We start from the raw sequence: 18523 nt of genomic DNA, 5'->3' as shown, positions 1-18523 counted from the left end.
TAAAAGCCATATGGCTGTAGAGCAGACTCCTCTCTCTCGCTCTCCCCCCCCCCCCCAGGTGGGATAGAATATCATACCCAGGAGGTGTGTGGGTTACACATGGTACAAACCCCAAATAGAACTTCCTTAATCAGGAGAAGATTTTACTAGGGATGTTCACCAAGGGGCCGAGAAGCTCCTGCAATAGACACCATTAGAGATGAGGAGGATCTAGGGTAACTCACACAGTCATTGATTTTTGAGGACAGAAAGGACCACTATGATCATCTAGTCTGACTTCTTCCATAACACAGACCACTGAATTCCACCCAATGAGTCCTGCTTTGGGCCTGATAAGGAGCCTAGATTTGATTATCCAGGTTGCAGGACGTTTTAAATTGAAAGATCCTCAGCTCTTTAAAATGTTTCCCTTGATGCCCAAACGAACCTGAGTCTGAATGCATTTAGGGCACAGTGGAAAGCCCATTTTATTATCCAGGCTTTTGCCCCAAAAGGGGTGTGGAGAGAAAGGATATTCTTTGGGTTGGACAATAGTTTGTTTGAGGGAATGTCTTTTTTTTCCATTGTGTAAAATTTCTCCCTTCACTTTTAAGTTTCGGTAATGGCACATTTTACAAATTAAGATCTATGTAGAGTATATGGATTTGTGTGAGCTGTTTAATGCAGACCAGTAACATCCATATTTATACAATGCACAGACTGTATATATAACATTCACTGAGGTAACATACTTTGCATGGAGAACCATGTCCCTCATTTCACTTGGATGCTGTTGTGTGTCTACATTTCATATAGTCCAGCAAATTTATTCATGCCCGTTCTGAGCTGGATGTGGCCCGTTATAAACTGAAGCCTCGGACTCTGATGCTCCATTATGAGTTCCTGCAGAGACTCCATCAGCTGCCTTTAGAGTATAGCTATGGTGAATACAGAGAACTCTACAGAGATTATGGGACGCACTACATCACTGAAGCTACTCTTGGAGGCATCTACGAATACACGTTAGTTGTGAACAGCGAAGAACTCCAAAAGGCAGGTCTGTGTATCCAATACTATACAGCGTTTAATGAAAGAGCAGTTCTTAAAGCTTTGGGGTCAGATCTACTACTTCTGCTGCCACACGCACTCCTATCTAGGACAACAATTGCCACCTCCACAGCTTTATTCCTACCTGAACCTCCAGATGCTGCTGTGTGGGGATTAGGCTCTGTCGATAGAGAGGGGGTAAGCCTGGGGTGAGATAAGGCTATGTGGGGGGTGGAGCACTGATGTCTGTAGCATTATCCCTAAGAGATACTGAATAAGATAATGCTCTCCCCTTCTGTATGTAAACCAAGGACCTAATTTTCAAATGGTGCTGAGTACTCTCCGCTTTCATCAACCTTAGCTGGAGCTGCCGGTGCTTATCACTTCAGCATATGAGGCCCGGTAGTTGATCTTTCCAAAGCTGACTAGACATTAAAATGAATGAGAATCCCATGGCTAAATCCCCAGTTGGCTTTGAAAATCAAAACCTACATTCTTCTATTCAGCGCTTTACAAGTGGTAGTTGTGAAACTCGTGTAGTCTCTAGAACTTTTCCAGAGTGCAGGAATCCAGGAAAGAGTGAATAATTTGCTGGGTGACTTTTCTGCCTGCTGCTGCTCTAGCTGTTTGCCTCATGCTCGTTTACAAGGGTTTGTGTGGAACAAAGAGAGTTGTGGGATGATAATCAGTAGCAGCATTCTTTTGTTTACCCATTGGCATGGGAGGTTGAGGAATGGCCTTCAGCGCCTATTTGCTAAAGTACTCTTTGTGTTACACAGAAGGGTTCACTAGCTGTTTGCTCTTCTGTTGAGTAGTACATTGATAGGTAATGCTATATTTAGACCCGAGCCAGAGGGACAGAACTTAGATCTGGATTTCAGGCATTCAGAATTTCGGTGGTATTCGAGATCTGTGGTTTTGTTTTGGGCCCATCTCAAGCTATATATTTTTTCTAGAAGCTCACATCTAAACACCAATGTATTACTATTACTGTTTATTACTGGGATCACAATAGCGTCTAGAAGCCCCAGTTGACCATGAGATTAGGCACTGTACATACACATAGCAAGAGACAGTCCTTGAATCAAAGATCTTGCAGTCAAAATAAACAATGTAAGCGTGAATGGAGGGTCAATCAGATGGATTTGCCAAGGTGCCAGTTAGATGTTAAAGCTGAAATCTAACTTTATTTGCCAATTTGATAAGTGCTATAGCCAATGTTGAAATGGAATTTAATTAGGATAACCCCTTTTTATTGAGTCCAGGGAGCACTAATTTAGTGCTAGTTTTATTCCCTGGCAGGGAGTGACTGTCAGATGTGATTGCTGGCAGAGAGGCTGCCGTTGATGAAGTGAAGGTAGTGCATCATCCTTGCTTGTTAAGGCCCCAGTTCAGCTAGGTATTGAAGCACATGTCTAACTTCAATGGGACTACTAATGGGTTAAAGTAAGTCATGTGGTTAAGTACATTGCCGAATTGGGACCTTAACTGCTAACTCATTGAGGGCCGAATCCCGCAAACATTTGCTACTGAATGCACGGTTTACAGCCCTAAGGAATCTTATTTAAGTCACTCCGCATGGTAAGCATGATGCTCAATGGCAAGTGGTTGCAGGATTGGGCCCTTAGGCGTTAATTTGCAAATTTGTAACTTGCAACAGGGCTTGGGTCAAAAGGGGTAACCATATCTTTATGATGCTCATTATTTGTAATGTGCCACTTCTTCTGTGCCAGGAATTCCATGGCATTTGATGTAGCCCCGCCAGCAAAAACATTTCAACTTTTGAGGGCAAAATTTTTCTTTACTAAAGGTCTGATCCTGAGAGCACTCAACTCCATCAAAGTCACTGGGAGCTGAGGGTACCAGATCCCTTTTAGAGCAAGATTGGGCCCTAAAAATTCCCTGTGTGTGGGGGGGGGGGGGAGGGGGAAATCAGCAAAAGGTACTTAAAATGGAGTGTTGTTTTTATAAATATGTGATGTTTTACTGTGTTTTTTAGGTTACTCTTTAAGTGACATCCAGTCCTGTGCACAGCGTGGCTTTAACGTTGGTGGAAATATCTATGGAGTTTATATAAGTCTGGGAATGTCAGCTGCTGGCTGTAAGGCTGTTTTAAATGAAATTGGAGGTAAACCTAAAATAGTCTTGTGCTTTGTATGTTCTTTTTTTATGTGAGAGCAATATATGCTCAATTTCAGACGTAAAATAGATCTGCACGCAGGAAATGGGCTTTGTTTTATGGAGTTGGATCTCACACCATTGACTTTAACAGAAGCAGGATCAAGCCCTTTACTCAAGGAAGAGGTGCTGCACCCTGCACTAGTTGCAGTTTCTGGTACTTTTCAATGATAGCCCCAGTAAGGGTAGGCTGATTTATTATTCTTTCCCTTGTGGCTAAGTGATCCCCTCTTTCCTTGAAAATCTATGAATGAATCTATTATTTGTTTGTTTTTTCATTTACAGTAATGTCAAATGAAAAGCTATGGGCCAAATCTTGAAGTCCTCCCTCAGGCACCACTGCCTTTTAAGTCAGAGGGCGTGCCGGATATTTGGCTGTATATAAATAATTGTGACCAAGATCACTTTCCCGTTTTGTTTCGAAATGGGATATGTAACTGGCAGAGTCTGCTTTGCTCCTAGCTTTTTATTCTATTTGTGATCCACTAAGAAATAGCAAAGCTGAGCTGGTCACTTTACCCCTTTTTGCAGACAGCATCGGGCAAAAGCAAGTTGTGGAAGATTTCATAGCCCTCGTTCGTGGAGGAGGGAGTGAGCATATCACGACACTTGCCTACAAAGATCTGCCAACTGCTCAGCTAATGCAGGAGTGGGGAGATGCAGTACAGTACAACCCTGAAATCATAAAGCTAAAGGTACTGTAAATAATACACCATAGAGCTTCAATTAGTCGAGTGCCATGGGGGACTTGGAATACATTCAGATAAGTGAGGTTTTGAATAATCAGGGAGATTTTCAGAGTAACTAATTGACCTGTTTTAGGTAACAAGGCATGTCAGATAATTGAAGTTTGAAGAATCTAGGCAGTGCTGTATTAGAAATATACCCGATGGCATTTAATATTAGAGTGTAATAAAATGACCTTCCTTTTTTCTGGATTACCCTTGCCTTTCATATTTACCATGCACTGTATCGTATAGTAGCAATTCTGTTTGGTTCCGAAAAGCAAAGAGTGCACCAAAAAGTCTGGCTGTTTGTCCAGACTATCTAAAGCTCATTAATCTGTAAAACTAAGATAGGATCTCATGAGAATAGATTTTTACTAGGCTTTCCTATTTCCAGTCTTGGCCAGGTCTCGAATGTATAGAGGAGCATGAAAATGAAAAATAACAAGGGGAAAAAATGTCAATAGAGCCTCAATTTTGAATGTCACAGTTAGTTCATTTAACGTTTGGGTGACTATTGTGAAGGCAGAAGAATATTCTTCTTAGGTATGGCCCTACACTAGGGCTGGTTTTCATTGGACTGCTCTTCAATGGAAAATTGGGTTTTGGTTAAATAAATGTTTTTGGGAAAAGTATCTGTTTTTCACAGAAAAAAATATTTTTTGTCAAAAAACTGAACACTCAAATCCCAAAATGCATTCTAAAAAGTGGAAAATGTTGATTTGGAATCTCTCCTCCACCCCCGCCTCCCAGTGCCTCATAGGATCTATAGGTGCCTCATATTCCTCTATAGGCCTGATTCCCCTGAACAGACTACATCTTCCATGATGCACTGTAACTAGGGACTCCCCATGGTGCGCTGATGTCTCAGCAAGCGGGAAGACCATGGTGCATCATGGGAGATGTAGCCCAGCCAGAGAGCCTGGCCCAGGGAGGAAAATGAGGGCATAAGGCAGCTGAACTATGACTGTCATGAGGCACTATGGCAGCAAATCCATATAAATTTTTTTGGTTTTTGACTGAAACTTGTCAATTAGAAAAATGGAAATGTCTAAATTTTCTGTGGAACCTTTTGATGAAAATGTGTTCTTTTCCCTTTCGCTGAAAATTTTCTTTAAAAAAGCCATTTTCCAACCTGCTCTACTCTGAACCCAAAAGCCTTGATTCAAACCCACTAGAGTTTTGAGGGTATTCATTTGAAATCTGGATCCAGATAAAATTCCTTAGATTGGGCCCATAGCTAGTGTTTGTTTTATCACTTGTGGAAATATGTTTAATACTTTAGCAATCTACGCATTCAAGGACTAATCCGAAGCCCCCTGAGACACAGAAAGACTGTTGACTTCAACAAGCTTTGGATCAGCCCTTTCTGCATTTGACTATATTGGTCAAATAGGTGTTTATTTTTCCAGGGCCTCATAGTTCACTCTGGCTTGGCACTGATTGTTATGTTGTTTTTCCCCTTTTTTCTAATAAAAATTTCACATACTGTCCATGTTTTCAGCTTGCCCTCAACCCACTCAACTCTTCTGCTTTGACAATATAGTGCATTTCTTTGTTAACTAGAACTCACCTCAGGTTTAAAGGAGGATATAAAATCAACTGTTTCAGGTAATCTACCCATGATTTCATAATTGCATTGAGTCCCAGAGATTTCAGTGTCCGTACTTGTGCAAGTTACACTTAATATCCCATTTAAAGAAAATTCTGATAACAAACTAAGGCTAGTTTTTTTTTCTAACCCTTTAGATTCTAACCTGATATCAGTGACCAGATCAGCTAGTAAAAACCACAGATTGATATAATTTGCATTTGGGCTATTTAGCCTTTAATTTCCCTGCTAATATCCTTGAGGAGTATGAAGATCAAAAGCACCAGTAGTGTGTGACTAAACATGAGACCTAAAAATGCTTCGATAGGGAAAAAATAAAGCAAAGCGGTTCATAAATCATCTACTAAAAGCACTTGGCAGGTCATTCTCAAGGCATTTCCTTATTTATATGATATGATTTCAAAAAGTAAAAGGTGGATCAAAGATCATTGTTGAGAAATGGAGACACAGTGGCAGTAACAAGAAAGTACCTTTTTCCTTAAAATGCATTTGTCCTCTGAATGACATGACCCTGTACAAATGGTATTGTGGGGCTTCATGTTTGCTTTGTCCTGATGGCATGCATAGCAAATTTGCTCAGCTTACAATAACGACTTTGGGCTGGATCCTCAGGTGACACAAACTGAGGAACTGGTCCTTTTATTGTAACTCCCAACCATGCAAACTTAGCCTAGGAATCCTCAGACTTTATTCTTACTGGCTACTGTGTTATCATCTGCCAAGAAGAATCTGTGGGGGAAATCTTACTCTCTGTTACACCTGGTTCTACTCTGTACCAAATTCTACCCTCAGCAACCCCATGATGTTCAGTCTGTGCCCTCACTTACACGTCTGCATGCCCATTATAGTCGTGGGGGTGCAGAAGTGCAACTGATGGCAGAATTTGTCCCTGCAGCAGGAACTTAACATAATTATTCTGTAGAGGATGCACAAAATAGAGTCCAGCTCTTTCTTCCAAAGCCGTAGCAGCTCTGCAGAGCTGATAGGAATAAAATGGTGCTATATAACAGGTCAGTTCTTTCAGACAAATACCTGGATCCTTGCCTAAGGAACTTCAGACTTAGATTACAATTACACACTACACACCATTTTGGGAGGCATGTAGCAGATGTTTCACTTCACTACACACTACAGCGAAACGCACACACTGTGTCCACACTGTGGTGTGTAACTACACATGTCAGTGAAAAGCTCTGGCCAACGTGAGGCAGCAGGGAAAGGCTTCAGCAGCTCCCCGTTTCCGGAGCGTTTCACTGAAGTGAGGAAAGGCTCTGGCAGGGGGGAGACTTTCCTTGTGGTGGGGAAGGGCTCCAGCAGCTGGGAGCTGGCAGAGCCATTCCCACTGCTGGAATCTTTTCCAGGGAAAGGTTCTAACAGCGGGGATGCAGCAGGATGCTATTAGGGTGACCAGACGGCACGTCTTCCCCCCCCACCCCTCCGTGTCCCGATATTTCATGTCTCTCATCTGGTCACCCTAGATGTTATACTGCTAAAAATGGTAGTGTAGAGAGGGAGGTACGGCTTGGGTGAGCAGAGGGCCATGTAGGGGATGTACTCGAGTACATACCCAGACCTTTCAAGCGTGTCTTCATTGTCCTGAGCTGTGCCTCACCATCTACACTGCTATTTATACCCGTGCAATCGGGGACAACATGGGTCTATTCACTAAACACGGCTGAAAGAAGTGTAGAGGCACCCCGCATTTGAAGGTAATGGGAACATTTCTGTTGGCTTCATGGAGTAATCGGGCTGTAAATACACTAGTGACTATGCTGCAATTAAAAAACAATCCATACAAGGGCAGCATATGAACAAAGTCATTGTACTGTAGAAAAAATGTTTCCTGGCGGGTTTTCAGGAAGAGTCCTAAAGGTAGGGTTGCCACCTTTCTAATTGCTGGTAACCGGATCCCCGAGACCCTGCCCTTGACCTGTCTCTTCCACCCCCTAAAACCCCACCCCTGCCCTGCCTCTTACCCCAAGATCCCACCCACGTTGCTCGCTCCTTTCCCCGTACGTCGACTCTTGTTGGAATGGAAGTTGCTGCAGCCTGACAAGGAACCTGCCTGAAGGTAGGAGGCAGCCCTGGCTGAACAGGGGCTGGCTTGGGTTACCTCCCCCTGCCCTGTGGTAACCGGACTTTTGGTGTCCAGTCAGTACATCTGACCGGACATTGCCCAGTCCCCTTTTCAACCAGACTTACTGGACACCTGGCAACCCTAAATGGCACCTGGACTCAGAAGCCAAAGACCGGACTGACCAGGTAAAACGCAGACTGGTGGCAACCCTACCTAAAGGAGGAGCAAGAGACAAGTCAATATAAGTAGTGTTGGTTAAAAATTTTTAATGAATTTTCATAAAATTTCAAAATCAGAAAACTACATAGGAAAACTTTGGATGAAACTTTTGTGAAATTCCCTCCCAGTTTTCAGACGACTCTCTAGCTGGTCAAAATTTTGAATCGGGGGTCGGGGGGGGGGGCAAATGAAAACATTTTCATTAAATTGCTGTTCTCTTTTTTCCACCAGCCCTAACCACAAGTTAACTGGAAAGCTGGAGCTGGTGGAGAGACTATTTATTCTATTCCATGGATGACTAATATGTTCCCGTTTTAGAAAGCTTTTATTGACATCTCCACAGAACACAAATCTCATAACATAGGGGCTACATTTTATTCATAAGCTGAGGTCCCACCATAGCTTGCAGTGCAGGGCTGACCTTATAAAAACATCTTGACCTTTGGAATGAATACAACAATTGTTTCTTCCCCTCTTTCCTCCCTCCCCCTTAGGCAGAACCCCTGTCTGAACTGGTGACTTCAACGGACTTTGCAAATGCAAATACACTAAGGGAAAATATGAAGCGTGCCCTTGTAGAGTTTCAGCTGGAGACCAGTTCCTGTCATTGTGCTCCATGCCATGGCAATGGCATTGCCTTTCTGAAAGGTAGAATCTCGCTTCTAATACTCCTCTAGTATAAACGAACAGAGGAATTGTAGGTAGGAGGCTTAACTGGCTGGTAATCTGTGTTCATTCCTTTCTCCTATTCATCCTGGTTAACATTATAAAGAAAATATATTTAAAAAAAGAGTAATTTCATTCATAAATCTCCATGGTTTAGTAGCAGCCGCAGCAAATTAACACCATTGTAGCAAGTGTCTTTATCAGTTACATTTAAGAAACAGTTCCCACCTCAATTATTCATCAAAAGAAAAGTTCATGTCTTTAAGTCTCTTCCTTTGCTTTCAAGATCATTACCATCATCCTAATGTCTCAGCATTAATTAGTGTTGTGTTGTGAAGATGAAAAGCACCATATAAGTGCTAAGTACTGGTATCATCATCATCATCATCATCAGAGTTGTTCAGTATTGTATCCTTTCCTTCCCTCCATTTTTAATAGAAGCTGCCCTCATTTAGAAGCTGACAATGATTTAAAAATGCTGGGGGAAAGTAATTAAATTGAATAAAAAACACATTTTCTAAATGGAGATGTATGGTGTGGGGGTTTTGCTAATAAAAGAAGATATTTTTCAAGTACCTAATTCAAATTTGCATCTGCAAAAGTCCTGATGAGAATCTGGTTATCATCTAAATGTATCTAATGCAGAAATATTGATTCAGGTACCAGCCAGTTTGATTATAGCTCTTAACTGATTCCTCTGGTGATTACACTTGTTTAAATAACTTATTAGCCCTTGAGTCCTGTTGTTATTCTATTTAGGATAATTTGCCATGAAAGATGTTTTCAAATGACCACTGTTGTTAATACCCAGACAATGAATTCTGGGATCAGGGCCCCATTCTGCTAGTTGCTGCACATGCATATAAAGAAAAGATGGTCTCTGCCCCAGAGAGGCAGCCTCTTCACCTGTCTATATATGGAAACGGGAGTCTATAGAGAAATGTTCAGTATAATAATATACTGTAGTGAAGTACAGTAATCCAGCTTTCACTGTTATCCTTCTAGAAACTCGCTGTGAATGTATATGTCCTATAGGATATCGTGGTACTGCCTGTGAGATCACAGAAAGAAAAGGTAAGAGTGATTAGAAAGATGATTAAAGAAATGTAGATCCCAAGTTAAAGAGAAAAACAACCCTAAAAGGAGAGTTGAAATGGAATGGCCAGTCATATGATCATGTGTGTAAGTTAATTAGGTCTTTTTATGTGATCATTAAGAACTATGTGGCCTAGTGGCTAAATCACAGGGCTGAGAATCAAAACTGTTAGGGGCTGGAGCATTTAAGTCAAGATGAGTTTTGCCACTGACTTTAGTTCTGCCACACATTCGCTGCCTAGCCTTGTATTTAAACTATCTGCCTCTGCTTACCCATCTGTGAAATGGATCTAGCTATAGTATTCATTAATCCTTATCATGTCTGTAACTCCATCTGTTACTTACCCTAATATACACACACACACTATAGCTAGCTCCATTTCACAGATGAGTAAGCAGAGGCAGACAGGTTAAATCCAAGGCTAGGCCGTGAATGTGAGGCAGAACTGGGCACAGAATTTAGGGTCTCATTCCTGCTCCCTGAAGTCTGTAGCAAAACTCATATTGACTTAAGTGATACAGGCCCAGGCTCTAAGTATCCTGATATATATAGATATAGATTTTAATCTTTCCTTATAAATCCATCCCTTTGGTCCTTTCCTCAGAAGTCCCACCAATGTGACAACATATTTCTGTTGCTCTGGTGTCCAGAACTCAGTGCAATTTTATACATGATTTCACACCAAAGCTGCCTTATTATTTCTGTGCTTTGAGGAGGAGCTGATTTTGAATATGATTTTGAATATGAAACAAGCACTCATATCCCATTATAAACTCATAGCTAAGGGCTGGTCTACACTTTGGGGGGGATCGATCCAAGATACGCAACTTCAGCTATGCGAATAGCGTAGCTGAAGTCGAAGTATCTTGGATCGAATTACCTGGGGTCCAGACGGCGCAGGATCGACGGCCGCGGCTCCCCCGTCGACTGCGCTACCGCCGCTTGCTCTGGTGGAGTTCCGGAGTCGACGGGGAGCGCGTTCGGGGATCGATATATCGCGTCTTAACTAGACGCGATATATCGATCCCGGATAAATCGATTGCTACCCGCCGATATGGCGGATAGTAAAGACGTACCCTAATTTGCAGTCTATTATGGGCCCTTGGTCTCCTCCTCCTCCTCCAGCATCTCTGCTTCCCAAATTTCTCCCTTCCACGGAGTAAATGTCTCAGATTATTCTTCCTCAACTATACTACAGCACATTTTAATTTTTCCCAGTTAAATCTCATTTTGTTATTTTCCACCCCTGGTGCTAATGTCCCTAGATCCCTTTGTATAATTTTTCTCTCCTGACTAGTTCATAACTCCTCCCAATTTAGTATCCTCTGCAAATGTAATTGCTATTTATTTCCTTCAGATCATTAATTTAGATGTTAAAGAAGACTAGTTTTTACATCCATCCCTGCAGAGCGACAGTAGACCCCTCCCTGTAATTTGATATATTGCCATTTATCATTGCCCTTCGTTTACCGTCGTTTCTCCAGTTTTCAGTCTAAATGGCTGTATCCTATCCAAGCCAGAGTGAGACATTTTCAGCTAAAATTTCACAGGGCACAGGGACAACTTCATAGCTAATAAGTCCTATGAGTCTTTAATTGTTGTCACTTACACATTGTTCTGGTCTGCTTACTGCATATGTTACAGCGGCAAAATCTCCCTTAGACTCAGATCCACTTATCAACATAGAACTTCACCTGTATTGAATTTGGCTTACTGAATCTAAAGAGTTTAATTTGTGTCACTTGCATTTTCTCTTTGGGAAAGATGGTCACTTGGTCCTGCTAGTGAAGGCAGGGGGCTGGACTTGATGACCTTTCAAGGTCCCTTCCAGTTCTAGGAGATAGGATATCTCCCCTCAGGAGGCTGATGCCCGGTCGCTGGAATCCTGCCACCTCCTCCCCCATGCTGGAATGCTCCCTCCCCCCCAGCTCTGCGTCCTCCCCTGCAGGGGGCTGGCATCTCTGCTTCCCCACCCCACGTTCCTCCACACCCACGCCACACCTTTTTTGACAAAAGTGGGCACTTGTCCCATTTGCTCTTGTCAGCTGATCAAGTCAGCAAAAGCAAATGGGACAAATGCCTCCTTTTGGAAAAAAAAATTGGGACGTCCGGGACAAAGCTTAAAAAAGGGACTGTCCTGGCCAAAATGGGATGTTTGGTCATCCTAAGAAGAGAGCGGGTCTAGCAGGAAAAGTAACTGACAGAAGAGTGTAAGTTAAAGTAGGCCACCTGCTACTTCAGAGGTGGGCAAACTACAGCCCGCGGGCCACATCCGGCCCACGGGACTGTTCTCCCCGGCCCCTGAGCTCCTGGCCCGGGAGGCTAGCCCCCGGCCCTTCCCCTGCTGTTCCCCCTCCCTCGCAGCCTCAGCTCACTGCGCCACCGGCGCAATGCTCTGGGCAGCAGGGCTGTGAGCTCCTGGGGCAGCGCAGCTGCAGAGCCTGGCCTGACCCGGTACTCTGAGCTGCGCAATGCGTGGCCGGCTCCAGCTGGGCGGCGCGTCTGCCTGCCATTTTGCAGCCTCACTGCCTACCACCAGTGCTCCAGGCAGCGCGGTAAGGGGGCAGGGAGCAGGGGAGGGGGGTTGGATAGAGGGCAGGGGAGTTCGGGGGGTGGTCAGGGGCCGGGGGTGTGAATAGGGGTCGGGGTGGTCAGAGGGCGGGGAACAGGGGGGTTGAATGGGGGCAGGGGTTCCGAGGGCGGTCAGGGAGAAGGGGTGGTTGGATGGGGCAGAGGTCCCGGGGGGGGGGGCAGTCAGGAAGGAGGGGTGGTTGTATGGGGCGGTGGAGGGCAGTCAGGGGCGGGGGTTCCAGGGGTGGTCAGGGGACAGGGAGCAGGGAAGGTGGATGGGGCAGGTCCAGGGTGGGGGCGTCAGGGAACAGGGGGGGTTGGATGGGGCAGGAGTCCCGGGGGGCCGTCAGGGGCAAGAAGCAGGGGCGGTCGGATAGGGGGTGGGGGCCAGGCCACGCCTGCCTGTTTGGGGAGGCACAGCCTCCCCTAACCGGCACTCCATACAATTTCTGAAACCCCATGCGGCCCTCAGGCCAAAAAGTTTGCCCGCCCCTGTGCTACTTAAATATAAACCTGCTAACACCTTTCTCTGGCTCCTCAGAATGTAAAGTGATCCCAGTTTATGTGCCCTTCAGCTCCCCCAGACTCCCTTAGTCTCAACCAGAAGAGGTAAAATCACTATATTTCAGTTAAAACTACCTTGTGTCTTTTCATTGTCCCAGTTGAATGAAATGCAGAGTCTGAACAAGCACCATCAACAATGAATAGAGAATTAGCACCTTTAAATAATTGTCCAGTTTTAAGGGTCCAAGTCAAGATATTCTTAGTAATGCGGATGAGGGGTACTTTGTTTGTATGTAGGTATAATTTGTGTGAGCTGGGAGCACCCCCTTTGGAAAAGAAACCTCTGTTGTGACACCCTTTTCTTTCTTCACGGTTTCTCCAGATGTTGCTATAGATGGAAACTGGGGTTGCTGGTCCAGCTCGTCTGCATGCTCTGGAGGACAACGGATGACAAGAAGACAGTGCAATAATCCTGCCCCACAAAATGGTGGCAAGCCATGCACAGGGCCAGATGTTGAAACTATTAGGTGTTAAGGAAAAATCTTAAAAATATATAAACTAAAATGACTACCACCTTGCAAAGTTAGTGGGAAGATAATTATAATTGACTTGATCAAGCCTCTTTATTCCTTTTTAAGGGCCTGATCCAATGCACACTGAAGTCAACAGTAAGATCTAACAGGTATTGGAACAGGATTAGTATTTTTAATATGAGTCATTCTGATTTGACATGCTGCATAATTGTCCTGCAGGATTAAGTGTCCTTGTTCGTTTTAATATTGTGGCTTTGCTATAGGCCTTTATTTCAATGGGCTAATCAAACAAAACTTTATTTCTTGCATTATGTGATACCTGTTGATTTTTCTTGAGTTTTAATCTAATGTGTTCTCAGGTTCCCCTGAGATAGGGAAAAGAGCATTTTATCTTGGATACACAGGAAAGCAGATGTGACTCCTCAGAAGACAGCTGTGTCATGTTGAGCAAAATGCAGAAAATTAAAAACTAAATCCGCATCAGAGCAATAGCATCTAATGTGAAATTTGAGTCAGATGTGGCAATGCTAGCCCAGGTTCCCAATTTACTGGTTTTAACATAAATTGTTCATCCTATTAGAAATCGTCTTGAAGGAAAGAGAATTGAATTGAGTAGTACTCTCAAATACACTCTCAAATACATGCTAAACTGTACAATAATTTGTACTCTTATTCATGTGTAGCCCCCGGCCTATTCACTGGCCCAGCATGAGGTTCTTTAAGATAGGGGAAATCTGCCTTGTGACTTTTTACATAACTTTGGGAAACTGGGCCTGAGGCTCCTCTGTGTGCTCTGCGTTGTGTCAGTGTGTATTCACCTCAGACCAGACCCACTCAGACAACCACCAGGAACAAGAGCAAGACTTCATTCTGTAAAGAAACACAGAACAGGATTACAGTCCAGCAGCCTCCTCTCTGCTTGCCTGCCTCTTGCTTCCAGCTTCAGTCAGTGCTGAAACTTCCTGCTGGGAGGGCAGAGGGTACATACTGACAGGAACCAGGAAGGTCTCCTAACATGCCGCAGTCTGTAGCCCACAATTGATGGTTCCCATGGCTGCTGCTGAAGCACCCAGGACCTTGGGCTGCACATGGGATAAGCTTTCCATAGAACAAATACATTTAGAAGGAGGCTGGAGCATAATATCAAAAAGGCAATTAAAGAAATGAAAATCACGAATTTTGAAGTATGCAACACCATGCCCCAGGATGAATACTGTATCCCATGGATGTTGTGGCCAAACAGGAAGTAGTGTATGGAAAATGATGTCTCAGAAAGCGGTCATAATGCAAGCCAATCAGCATTCTACTTTACATACTCCAAAAATATCACTGTCTTGGGAACAGCTCTAGCAATGATGGCAAAACTAGCCTTCATTGTCACAGAGGTGGGCCAATTGCTCCACTATTTGGTCCCCCTGAACACCTCAGTGTTTCAGCATACTCACTGCTAATCCAGCCTGTTCAAATATTTGAAATATGGAGAGGCCAGCAAACAAACCATAGCAAAAAGAAACTAGCTATCTTCATGCATTTCTAATGTACCTATTATTGTTGCCCCGGGTTCTCAAGACTCTTATCAAATTATGTGTGAAACGGGTCAGAAACATTCAGCTCTGCCCTTGTTTTAGCCACTGACCTGAGCAATACTGCTCTGGTTGCAGTGGGGGAGGTCTAGGTTGGATATTAGGAAACACTATTTCACTAGGAGGGTGGTGAAGCACTGGAACGCGTTACCTAGGGAGGTGGTGGAGTCTCCTTCCTTGGAGGTTTTTAAGGCCCGGCTTGACAAAGCCCTGGCTGGGATGATTTAGTTGGGAATTGGTCCTGCTTTGAGCAGGGGGTAGGACTAGATGACCTCCTGAGGTCCCTTCCAACCCTGATATTCTATGATTCTATGATTCTATGGTGATTGCCTCCTACTCCTTTCTTGTGTCTTCATTATTGGATGATGACCTTTGCAAAGACATTAGTCTGTAGGTGCCCATGCTGTGTAATAACTATAGTCATGTCAGTGTTCCAGCAAAACTATGAATATGGCAACATATGCAAATATTTATCTGCTTGCCTATTTGTTGTAGGTTTGTAACATTTGCAAGGGCAGATATTCTTTTGTCTGGTTTTCCAGTCCTTGCCACTTACTGTCCTTTCTAAATGACAGTCTCTTTATGCAATTCTGCTAAAAAGAACTCATGCTCACTGACATTTTAAACAATGGAACATACATTTGATTTTAATCCTCATGCTGCCTACACAGTTATGGACTAGGTCCTTGTGACAGCATTAAGAAAGGAAAAACATATTGCATATATAAAAGCAGAAAATACTCTTCTCATAACAAGCTACATAATTGAGCTGCCAACCCAAAAACGCTTCCATTTTTATGCTGTAATTGTTAATGTTTTTATGTGCTGGAAGTTTGCCAGGAGGCTCATTAGGGTCCCCATCAAAGAGGGCACAGTCAAAGCGAAATATATTTAAAGGGATACCAGCATGGCTGTTAGACAGAGAACCCTGATTAACCAACATTGTTGCATCTTACAGGTGTCCATGCAACTTGCATGCAAACATGCAGTGCCGCACTTGAGTTCTCCCTGCTTCGAAACAGGCAGAGGATGGAAATTAACAAGGTATCCTGCTCTACAAGAGTATGTTCTGTTTTGTATTTCACCAGCTTTCCTGAGCAGGCAGATCAGAGGCTCACATGCACATCCATCAACTGCATCTGCAGTCACAAACAAACTTTGTAACCTGACTTTGAAAGATCCACCAAGCAGATAAATATTTTATCAGTGTTTCAGGCCTGGGGTGAAGGGTAACACAGATATTTCAAAATCAGCAGGACACATTTTATTTAAGTATAATTTCTGTTGGAGATTTGATTTGGGGCCTGTAAGCCTGGGAAGTCTCCCTTAAAAGTCAGAACTTTATTTTGTCCGTGTGGTTTTTGAACTAACTTATGATTTATTATGGCCTACGGTAATAAAAAATCATGATGCACAAGCTTTTATTGTTTCATTTAGCTACATATTAAATAATGCTACAGTTTTATTGATGGTTCTAATTTCTGTGGAAATTTGTATTAATATTTCACATATGAAGACATGAGAGAGCTACAGTAAAAAAAATCTAATTGTATACAGGGTGTTTGCATGCTCCTTCTTTATTCTACTTTTCTAGTCCTTTTCAGTGATGCTCATTCAGCATTTTGGCTAGATGGGCCTTTCACATCTCAGACATCCAGGGATCCAATCTAGAGTAAGTGGCAATCATCTCTTCACTTTTGACTGGCTCTTAACAGTTCTGAGAAATGGGCTTCTCCGAGATCACAATATTACTACATGTATCAAGATCTTATTTCCCAAAACAATATCCCCAGCAAACCACGTAGATGCTTCCTGGGCTAAAGACCGAGGATCAGATTCTGACAAAAGTCTCAGCACACCTCTGTGTTTACAGGCACAATTTTGGCATGTGCAAACACTTAGGCCAGGTCTACACGGAAAAGTTAGGTTGATCCAGCTACATCGCTCAGGGGTGTGAAAAATGCACACCCCGAGCGACATAGTTAAACCAATCTAACCCCTAGGCTAGACAGCAATGTTGACAGAAGAATTCTTCTGTTGACATAGCTACCACCTCTCGGAGAGGTGGATTCACTATGGTGATAGGAGAACCCCTCCTGTCGCTATAGTGAGTGTCTACACTGAAACATCACCGCGGTGCTGCTGCGGTGTTTCCAATGTGCTGCTGTAGCTATTTAAGTGTAGACATAGCCTTATACTTTACTTATCCAAATGGCAGTGACACTTGGTCACTAGTTTACTGGGAGTCTAACCCCCAGTTTATACGTGAAATTGTCCTTTGCTCATGGCTAACGCAGGTTATTTTCTTGTGCAAAAATTCTGAATGCAAATGTGCCAGTTATTTTTTATAAATATGGCTGTCAGTGTAGCGGATACCTCTAAAATGTTCTGCTTTTTCCTCGAAGGCCATCACACTGGTCTATCTTTTTAGTTGTGGCTTCTTCTGGATCCTATAAATGCTGTTTCTCAATCTACTAAAGGGGTGTGCTAGTCAATTATGTGAGCCACATTTCATCTTTCCAGGGCAAAGCCTATTTCATACTCCCAGCCCCTAACAGGTTGGTGAACAAGCGAATCAACTTGGTGTCCAATTTACACCCCTCATTCTACCTTTTTCTTGCCAGGTAATACTACACACTCTTCTTTTATAACAATTAGCTATACAGAAAAACTTTACATATCTTCTCCCATACTGGCGTAGCTGTGTGGCCTGCTCGTCTTACCACAAGACTGGGGGCTTGGAATCCCTGAGTTTTAATCCCAGCTCAGTAGCCTTGGTCAGCGTCTCCTGTGTCAAATGGATATAATTATACTGCTCCAACTTCCCATGGGATATTTAGTTGGAAATAAGCATAACTTTGATTTTCTTAATCTAAGTATAAATAAGATTGAAATCTTAACCAATTTCTGTCTAGCAGCCAATGTTCTCAAGTATTCACAGAGAGATACATTTGTTGACTCTGCAGAGGGCCCACATATTCAGAGGGAATATTGGTGAGGTAAAGAATGGCCATCAACCCACTACCCTTCCAACTCTGCCCTTCAGAGCTGCATTAAAAATCAGTTCCTCCCCAAAGCCTCCTTTCTCCAAGCACTTTTCATAATTAATAAAGCTCCATGACATCTCTGTGCAGTAGATAGGTGTTATTTCACGCAGTTTACAGATAGAATAACAGAGGCACAAAGAGGTTAAGCGACTTGCCGCAAATCTATGCAGAGTAGGGAATAGGACCTAGAATCCAGGCTCCAAATCCTGGATATAGTGTTAAAAAAATAACTAAATAAAGCAAAGAAAGAAAGAAAATGAGAGTGGAAAGGGGGAAGAGGTTGGCAGGAAAGAGAAGGAGACATAATGCTATAACCACTAAAACATTCCACCTCTTGGTAGGTGCCCAGTAGAGTTGCAATAATTTGACCAAGTTACACCACCACATTTGCCTTCCTTCTTTATCTCCTGGTATAGTTATGTTTTAACTTTTCCAACGTTGAGAAATCAATGGAAATAAATGATACCACTTCATTATTTATGATGATGCAACATTTGAAACATAGGGATCATGACCCCATTGTGCTAGGCACTTTCCAAACACACAAGACAGATGTCCCCAAAGAATCTGGAATCTAGGGAATTTTTTTGATGTGTCGTTTGCTTATGTACATTTGTATTGCACGGTATACAGAAAGAAAAGGCAGTAATTTCACAGCAGATATTGCTGGGGATTCTTGTGGCTGT

General features: G+C 43.2%; 1 protein-coding gene across 1 annotated transcript in view; it reads left to right on the top strand.

Annotated features, from left to right (window-relative positions):
• Window positions 1–13208, top strand: part of C8B (complement C8 beta chain) — a 33198-nt gene extending 19990 nt beyond the window's left edge. Inside the window, exons 7-12 of the mRNA XM_065409807.1 lie at window positions 796–1036; window positions 3026–3154; window positions 3736–3899; window positions 8332–8485; window positions 9509–9577; window positions 13057–13208. Coding sequence (XP_065265879.1) covers window positions 796–1036; window positions 3026–3154; window positions 3736–3899; window positions 8332–8485; window positions 9509–9577; window positions 13057–13208 — 909 coding nt within the window. The remainder of the gene's footprint in view (window positions 1–795; window positions 1037–3025; window positions 3155–3735; window positions 3900–8331; window positions 8486–9508; window positions 9578–13056) is intronic.
• Window positions 13209–18523: the final 5315 nt, after the last annotated feature.

Source organism: Emys orbicularis, chromosome 8, assembly GCF_028017835.1.
Source record: "Emys orbicularis isolate rEmyOrb1 chromosome 8, rEmyOrb1.hap1, whole genome shotgun sequence".
Lineage (NCBI taxonomy): Eukaryota > Metazoa > Chordata > Testudines > Emydidae > Emys > Emys orbicularis.
This window is presented reverse-complemented; position numbering and strand designations above follow the sequence as displayed.